Source organism: Hylobates moloch, unplaced genomic scaffold, assembly GCF_009828535.3.
Source record: "Hylobates moloch isolate HMO894 unplaced genomic scaffold, HMol_V3 SCAFFOLD_6, whole genome shotgun sequence".
NCBI lineage: Eukaryota > Metazoa > Chordata > Mammalia > Primates > Hylobatidae > Hylobates > Hylobates moloch.
This window is the reverse complement of record NW_026652281.1, coordinates 40,802,040-40,811,600: the sequence shown is the minus strand read 5'-3', so window position 1 is coordinate 40,811,600 and position 9,561 is coordinate 40,802,040. Positions and strand designations below refer to the sequence as shown.

Genomic DNA, 9,561 nt, shown 5'->3' with positions numbered 1-9,561 from the left:
TTGTCTCTATAGAGATAAAAGTTTAGTTCATGCATCAGAGTCACCTGGAGGATTTGCACACAGATTTTGGGACCTTACTCTCTGAGTTTCTGATTTAGTAGGTCTCAAGTGGGGCCCAAGAATTTGTATGTCTAAGTTCCCAAGCGATGCTGATGTGATTGATCTGGAGGCTATACTTGAGAACCACCTCTCTGAACTAGGTTGATTGGCAAATTTTCTCTGTGAAATGCCAGAGTAAATCTTTCTGACTTTGTGGATCACACGGCCTTTGGGGCAACCAATCAACTCTACTGTTGCAGCATGAAATCAGTCATAGAGAACGCAACAACAAATGGGTATGATTGTGCCCCAAGAAAACCTTATTACAAAGATGCGTGTCTGGCCACATTTGACCCAGGGTCCTCTCTTTGCTGATCCCTGTTCTAGGCTGATCCCTGTGATCCCTTGTCCCAGGCCACAGGAGATTTCTTTTGCTTTCTCACAGTTATACTGGTCACTTAAGAAGGTTTTTAAAAAACATTTTAATGAACATTTTTAGATGTTACATAGCACAAAATCTTTCAGGATCTCCTTTCCACTATATTATTATAAGTGGAAGTCCTGCATTTTAAATTTCTACTTGTTTGAATAATTTAGGGCAAGGCTTTTCTAGCAGATCTGATTTTTCCCACAAGTCCAATCTCTTTAGTAGGCCATAGAATGTTGGATTTGCCCTTGTTTTCTTCCTGGAAACTTTTCCACCTGCTGCCTTTATATAACATACCTTCCTATTAAACTCAGTTACCTCAAGGGCCCTGCTCTTTCCACGCTATCTCATTCCCTCATGCCTCTGCACATACTTTTCCATTTTCCAGGTTGCCTTCCATTCCTTCCCCCAAGCAAGGCTGGTAAATTCTCGCTACTTCTCTGGCCTTCATGAAAACCTCCTCCTCTGTGAAGCTCTCCCTTCCCAAAGCTGCTGCTCGGCCCTAGATGCGCTCCCCATAATTATGCCCATCATTGTATCTATTGTACTCCACTGTTACTGCTAGTGCCCCAGAATGTCCCCTTGTTAGGCTGTGAGTAACTTGAGAGTGGGAGTGAGTTCATTTATCTTTAAATTTCCAGTGCCTATAACATATTTGTCACTCAATAAATGTTTTACGTATTTATTTACTTTGGAAAAATAGAATATATGGCTATATAAATGAAGACTATTTAGGAAGTGGGATTTTAACAACTCACTTGATATGGTTTGGCTGTGTCCTCATCCAAATCTCATCTTGAACTGTAGTTCCCATAATCCCCACGTGTAGTGGGAGGGACCCAGTGGGAAGCAATGGAATCAGGGGGGTGGTTTCCCCCATGCCATTCTTGTGATAGTGAGGAAGTTCTCATGATATCTGATGGTTGTATAAGGGGCTTCTCCCTTTGCTTGGTTCTCATTCTTCACTCTCCTGCCACCTTGTGAAAAAGGACTTGTTTCCTTTCCCTTCTGCCACGATTTCAAGTTTTCTGTGAGTCAATTATACCTCTTTCCTTTATTAATTACCCAGTCTCAGGTATGCCCTTTCAGCAGCGTGAGAATGGACTAATACACATTTATGTAAATCCTTGAGATTTTAATCTTATCTCTATAATCACCAGCCCAATTAGAACCTCCTAAACTCAGTCTCGTTTATTATTCTGGGTTAGTCAAACCTACATAAGTCTGTAGTGAAACACACAAATACACAGACCACTGCATGCGTCATACCCAACCAGCATCAGGGAGATCATTTATTGTCTCTAAAATAAAACAAAAGGCACAGTGTTTTGTTTCTCTTTTATTGCAACCCATTGCAAGGTCGAAGATTCACAGAAATATAGAAACTACAAACCGGGTGAATTTTCTTTATCCACTCAAAAAGACATTAAGACAAAGGACCAGAATTTTCCACTACAGCAATATATTTCATAGTCTTTATTCTGAAAATACTGTTGACATTTTGGAGAGAATAAAAAGCCCTGCATTAAACGTGTTCACATGTATTTATGACATTCTAAGCAAAAAAAAAAAGAAACTCTATATTGCCCAGAAGAATTATTTTAAGCCTCATTTCAAAGCATCTAATGAGAACACATTCAACAACCATCACAGGACCACTCAAGGTGATGCTTTTTTCTGGCTGTTTGTTTTTTTTTGTTTGTTTTTTTTGTTTGTTTGTTTTTTTTGAGATTAATGCTTTGAGGCTGGATATGGTATTTCTATGGATTTCTACAAATGTACCAAAGCAGTTTTCCAGATTATGTTGCATCAGGCTTTCTGGATTAGTCAACATTTTAGAGAATAAGTGCAAGTCCCCACCCCACCCCACCCCCACCCCCCCAAGCTAAAGCATGTTATAGTGCTGTACTTTAGATTCAAACAATGCAACATTTTAAAAAATCAATTATACACTCTGAAACCATTTGACAACCAAACTGTAACACTTCAAAGGTTATTCCAACTTTGAACTGAAATGGTACCATCTATATCATAGATGGCTCTCCCTTCTTTTGTCTTTTTTAACTATTTAAAATATAGTATGACATATATAAAAATTAAACTTTTGCATATTCACTCAAGCTACTATTACTATACATACTGTCTTATAAATTAGTTTTGGATTAAAAATCAGTTAAAATATTGTGAAATAAGATATTTCAGTGGTGGGGAAGTGGATATGAAAATGATACAGTTCAATGTGTAAGAAGAAATATAGTTTATTAATGTTAAACAGCTTTTTTCTTACACAAATTTTATTCCCTTCAAATTAAATTAGAAACCCATTTAGTTATGGGAAGAATACTCATGGTGCTTACTGACTAGATTTTCCTAACTGATTGGGATTAAAACAAAAATGCCACATCAGAAACATGTTGACATAATCAAAGGAAACAGTTGTTTACAAAAAAAGAGAATCATCAGAAATCAGTAAATGGCATTCGAATGTAAAGCTATCTTTTGTTTCTTACAGCTAATGTCATGTTAGCAATGTGAGACTTAAAGAAAGTGAAACTCAAACCTCAGTATATCTGTTAAAGACCAAATAACAGTTACATTCACTCAGGGAAAAATAAATAGCAAATTCACAAGTTAGGGTTTTGTTTCTAGTTCTACTGTGAAAGATAATCACTCTTTAGCTTAAAAAGGCTCCCTGATGTCCTCATTATAAATCTAGACACAGGAACAGTTATTTGAGCCTGAGTCCCTATTATGAATTAATTGTAAAGATGTGTTAAATCAAAACATATATTCATTTACTGATAGGTCTTGTCTTAACTGAAGCTGGCAACCTTTAATTCAACAAAGAAATGCTTATTTCTGACAAATGTAAACAGAATTTCAATGAACAGATTTTCTAATTTTCTTTCTTAACTCATATATTGGCTAGCAATAGATCTTTGCAGTAGCATGAGAACTAGTCCAAAATGACAACATGCATATATCCAAAAAACCTGTTCAAGAACCCAAAGCAAAGCAAAAAGAGCAACAACAGTAGAAAGATTGTCTACTTATATCTCACTCATGAATCCTCTATTAATGTGACTACCCTCTCGTATCTCAGAAACAGACTTTAATAATTACCAAAATTAAGAAAATAATGAAATGGTCTGTAGTTTTTAAAATAACTGCACACCATTAATTACATTGGTGGCTTCAATGTTAATTGCTACGTTGGTGGCTTCAAATATCATTAAAATATATCCTGACCAGTTACTACCCAGGAAATAAAAGCTAACACAATGTTAACATAAAACCAACTAAAATATTTAGTGCTCAACAGAATGCATTTGTAGAATAATGTGTAATTAACTTTTGTGAGCTGGCCAGGGGAGTTCAGATTGTTGCCTCTATATAACAAATTTAGAAAAGGCTTTATTCTTTCTAGTCCCCAAGTCACCCACCAGATAGCAAGTTGGCCACCTGAAGATACACGGAGTTAGACAGTGAAACAGTGGATAACATGCTACCTTAGTGGCCTGGATGAAGGCTTCTCTGTCAGGAAATGATCTAGAGTAGATCAGAGCCCTGGTGTAGATGTGCACACGTGTGAATATGTGAGAGAGTGTAAGTGCCTATACGTGCAACATCACTTCTGCTGTAGTCGTCATCAGTAGAAGTGCACAATTCATCCCATGTAAAAAGAAGGCCTTCTTACTTGGACATCTCCAAGTGGCAGCAATTAGAAGCTCAAAATAATACATCTAATTTTTTGACTCTATATTAAAAATACCTTTTTTTTTTTAAAGAGAAAGAAGCCTTTGAAGTTAAAAACTAAAAAGTTTGTGGCTTTCATAATCTTTAATTTCTAAGAAAAAAAGCCAGCTCACTTGGGAACAAATGACAACTGCACTTTTGGTATGCAGTATGCAAACAAGACACAAATACACATACTTAACACACGCAGACAGGTGACAGTCAAAACCCTTCCGAGAGATCAGCTCCCCAAATGTACAATTCTCCTCTACTCTGCTGAATGATCCCAGTGGACTAGGCGGGGCAGGAGCGTTAGGAGGAGGCGGCAGACATGTTGGGGGTCCAGCCCATCTGATAGGCTCTCTCCAGGGTCCTCTTGCAGTCCTGCAGGACGGTGCTGAAGGTGATGTGGGGGTACTGCTGCACCAGCTGTTCCACCGTCACTTCGTTGACCTGCAAACAAAGAAGAGTCACCATCACGCACAGAGACCACCAACACCACGCCGCTGCCCACGCTCACTGATGTGCTGCAGCCGGCTCACTGTGACACAAAGAGCCCTAGCCTTGTTCCTCCTAGCGATGTGAGGAAGGGTTTTGTGAGAAGATATGCGTCCCCTTTCATCTGACCTCTCTGATCTCCCAGTAACACACCTGCCCTTAGGGATTTTTAAAAGACATAATATCAAGAAATCAAAAGTGTTTTCTAGAAGCATAAATGACTGTGATTTGTCAAGATCTTAACAATGTCCATTGAAAATCTAGTGCTTGGGAGGTAAACAAGCAGTAAGATAGCTAATGTGCATTTGACTTCATCATCAACCCGACAGCCTTTTTAGGACAAAAATTGTGGAATGCCGGAGAGGATACACTAGATTCCAGACAGAAGTGTTGGGGAAGATGTTTATTTTTCTTCCCTTTAAATGTTAAGGTACGGCAAACTTCAAGTTCCTTTGTGAAAAGGGCTGAAATGTGAGGAATCAATAATTAAAACATACATGGCTGGCAGGTCAGAGATGGCCCCAATAGACCTTAACCATCAAAGATACCACCTTGATTCATGATTACACAAGGCAATCAGACAGGCCTAATTAAAACTAACACCTTTACAATTGCTGTGCTGTGAAGGGATTAATTTGTCAATTATTTTTAAGCTGATTGCAGTTCATATCACAGAAGTAGACAGTTTTCTTCATCCTTTAGATAAATAAATGATTAACCTAAGAACCACAACTTTTAGGTAGTTTTATTTAAAATCTTTATTGAACACTTGAGCATTTTCAAATACATCAATATTTCATTCATCTCGAGTAAGCTAGTCTGAAAGAAAGGACTTGTGACACACATTTTTGAGCACACCTCTTGATGCCCATTATTGGAAAAGATCAGGACCACTAGGAAAAACCTAAAACAACATCAAATCCTTGCTGTTTGCTTTGAAAACCTGCTTAGAAGTATGATGATCATGAAATTCAGCTATCTGCACTTTTCTGAACTAGCATGATGTTTTCTAAGTGATCTAGAAAAGTATGTTATCTGTTAATCTTTTTACATTACTGAGAGTTGATATTTCAACATTGTGTTGATGATGCCAGAGCATTTCTCTATTTAAGACTTGCTTGTGTTTAAGTCAACTTTTATTCCAAATTTAACAAAGCCATATAACTAATTCCTTTTGTGATAAAGCTATGATTTATACCATTTTATTTTCGAAAGCTAAAATAATTTTGAATTAAAAAAGGATAACTGATACGCATATTGGAGTTCAAATATGAACTGATGAATTTAATATAATTTAAACGTGTGCTCTAAGTCTAGAGTTCAGACAGCTTATAATAATACATTTAGGAGTCATGTATCATCTGGCCTTGCCTATTCCTCTAGCATATTTTTGATACTATCCAGCCACTTGGCCTAGTTTCAGTTTATTAAGTTGTTCAAGTTCCTTCTGGTCTTGGGATCTTTACACATCCCTGGAATACTTTTTGCCCCACTTATCCATTATGACCCCTTTCGCATGCCTACTTACTACTCATCTTTGAGTTCTTAGCTTAAATGTCATTTTCCCAGCAAATTTTGATCACTGCCTTATCTCTGCTCCCCTCACTAAGTTACATAAGTATTCCAGATCATTCACTACTGCCTACTTTTCCCCCATAGTACCTATTATTGTACTAAGTTTACGACTGCTTAGTTTAATGTCTATTTCTCTTGCTCCAATCTAAGATCTACTTAAGAACTATGATGAGCCAGGCATAGTTATTAGTGAGTGAATGCTAAAACAAATACAAACTACAAATAAAAAATAGAAATCCAAGAATAAGGCAAAGCCAGACACTAACATACTAATCAAGAAGACCAACAATTTCTTGAGGAACTCATATTCAGCTCAATAATCTCCTCCTTCAGGGAAGCCCTCCCTAGGCAAACCAACCCAGAAGGTTGAGTTAGGCACCCCTTCCCAGTGCACCATGGCAGGCACCCTGCAAGGTATGTCCTCTCTTTGAGCACTCTCACACTGTACTACAATTATCTGTCCACTTGCCTATATATTTCACCTCAGTAAAAGCCTCTGGAGATTAAAGATTGCCTTTTATCTTTAAATCTATTGGGCTGTTCAAAATAGAGAAGAACCATGGCAACTGTGGTTCATATCATGGGCTTTGGAAGCCACCAGAAACAGGTTTGAATCTTGCTTTCATGTTACTTCTTTTTTTTTTTTAATCTACCAGGTTTTATTTTGATAAGATGTGATTAAGGATTCTAATTTTACTTTTTAAAAAAATTATACTTTAAGTTCTGGGATAAATACGCAGAATGTGAGGGTTTATTACATAGGTATACACGTGCCATGGTGGTTTGCTGCATCCATCAACTCATCATCTACCTTAGGTATTTCTCCTAATGCTATCTCTCCCCTAGTCCCCCACCCCCCTGACAGGCCCCAGTGTGTGATGTTCCCCTCCCTGTGTCTATCTACTTTCATTGTTCAACTCCCACTTATGAGTAAAAACATATGGTGTTTGGTTTTCTGTTCCTGTGTTAGTTTGCTGGGAATTATGGTTTCCAGCTTTATCCATGTCCCTGCAAAGGACATGAATTCATTCTTTTTTATGGCTGTATAGTATTCCATGGTATATATGTGCCACATTTTCTTTATCCAATCTGTCACTGATGGGCATTTGGGTTGGTTCCAAGTCTTCACTATTGTGAATAGTGCTGCAATAAACATACGTGTGTATGTGTTTTTATAGTAGAATGATTTATAATCCTTTGGGTATATACCCAGTAATGGGATGGCTGGGTCAAATGGTATTTCTGGTTCTAGATCCTTGAGGAATCCCCACACTGTCTCATGTTACTTCTTTAACATTTGGTTTTTCTCAATTGTAAAGACAGGACAAAAGTACTTATCATAGGACTGTTATAGGGATTAAATGTAATAATATACCTAGCACCGTGACTGTTATAAAAGGCCCACCATACAGTGGCTCTCACTATTGAAGGAGGCACTCAGTAAATGGTCACTGAATGCAAGAGTTAATTCATGATCTCTTAGGGCCACCAATTCTCTATAGCGTTAATCAATATTGTTCCACCTCTAAGTTATCTCATAAAACAAACCTTGTTAACACTAGTTGTAATGTTTAAAATAAATTAATCACCAAGCAAGGAATAACTTTTAGAATGTTCTCCATGTACAAGAAGAATCTATTTTTTGTTAATGCTTTCTTGAGCAGATTCCAGAACTCTCCTTAACAACATAGTCCAGGTTTTAAGTGACTACTTTGGCATGGTTTGGATATTTGTCCCCTTCCCATCTCATGTTGAAATGTGAACCCCAATGTTGGAGGTAAGGCCTGGTGGGTTTGGTTCATGGGGGTCTGCCCATCATGGCTTGGTGCTGTCTTCGAGATAGTGGGGGAGTTCTCTCGAGATCTGGTTGTTTAAAAGTGTGTGTAGCACCTCCCCCAACTCTCTCTCTTGCTCCCAGCCTCGCCATGTGACATGCTTGCTCCCCTTCGCCTTCCACCATGACTGTAAGTTTCCTGAGGCCCTCACCAGAAGCAAATGCCAACATTGCACTTCCTGTACACCTGCAGAACCATGAGCCAATTAAACCCTCTTTCTTTATAAATTACCCAGTTTCAGCTATTCCTTTATAGTAATACAAACAGACTAATATATCACTGTCAGGAAATTCTTCCCTTTTTTTAACGGATGTTCCCCATGCTGCAGTTAGGTGCCTTGCCTTCCTTCTGCCATAAACAAACAAAAGGATGCAGGTTTCCCTAAGAGATGAAGTCATTTCGTTACAGAGGAACCTTGGAAATCTGCATCACATTGCGAAGAAGTAAATGTAGTCCAAGCCACTTGGCATTCAAGGAAGTACTAACTAAAAATAAATGAGAAAAGAATGGAGCAGAGAAAACATTCAAAGCCACTGTTAACGATATGAACTCTTTTCTATGGTACATCTTTTCCAATTTATACACAGGTTTGTACAGACTTTTGTACCTAGGGTTGACAGGCAATTTGTTTTGGAGGGCCAATTAATTTAAAAATAGAAAATATCTCTATGTGATAACTGTTTTCCAGGAAAAGGCACATAATTCACCTTAAGCAAACTGGATACATGAAGATATGGATTTATGAAGTATACAAATTAGAGAATAATTGTTCACTTTAGTAAATAATTTCATGGTAGGGTTAATTTATTTTGCCAGCTCCCCCAGTGTATTTTATATATCCTCTGATTTCCCAAAATGCAACTTACCTATTTCGGCTGCACAAAGTAAAATACATCTGTAGTTGAGAATATAGATGATGATGTGTTTGTTCTCTGGCTTTCATAGGTTTGGGGTAAGAATAGACAATAATTTGACTTTGTGTAACTGTATGAAAAATGAAACCAGTAATCCTCTGTGGATATAATCTATCTTCTAAGCAATCCTTTTGCTAACTGTACTCTGTAAATCCTAGGAAACAAAGCAGTGGGGAAAATGCAAATATTTCATTTTAGAGCTCTGTTGGGTAGAAGTTATTCAGGGGAAATACATGGGCTCCTACTTTGGGAGGGTTATTTTACTTATAATCTCTCCTGGCAATAGTGTGACAAATATTGTACTACAGTTATGTTCATTTACTCCTCAGAAGTACAAGTTATGCTCACCTTTTCTTTGTATGGACTCCATAAGTGCTTTGGTGACACAGAGGATTCAGCGTAAGACACCAGCAGAGCCCAAATCCTTTTACAGCGTTATGCCTACATGCACATTCCTGCAGACATTTTGTCATGCACAACTCCACTCGCTAGAATGAAAAGAACCTCTCTCTGTTCCAACTTATAAAATATATGTAAT

The 9,561-nt window shown here is 37.7% G+C and overlaps 1 protein-coding gene across 1 annotated transcript in view; it reads right to left on the bottom strand.

Moving 5' to 3' along the window:
- Window positions 1-1,787: 1,787 nt before the first annotated feature.
- The window catches only part of FBXL17 (F-box and leucine rich repeat protein 17), a 539,741-nt gene continuing 531,967 nt past the window's right edge, over window positions 1,788-9,561 (bottom strand). Inside the window, exon 9 of the mRNA XM_032156700.2 lies at window positions 1,788-4,654. Coding sequence (XP_032012591.1) covers window positions 4,514-4,654 — 141 coding nt within the window. The 3' untranslated portion in view covers window positions 1,788-4,513. The remainder of the gene's footprint in view (window positions 4,655-9,561) is intronic.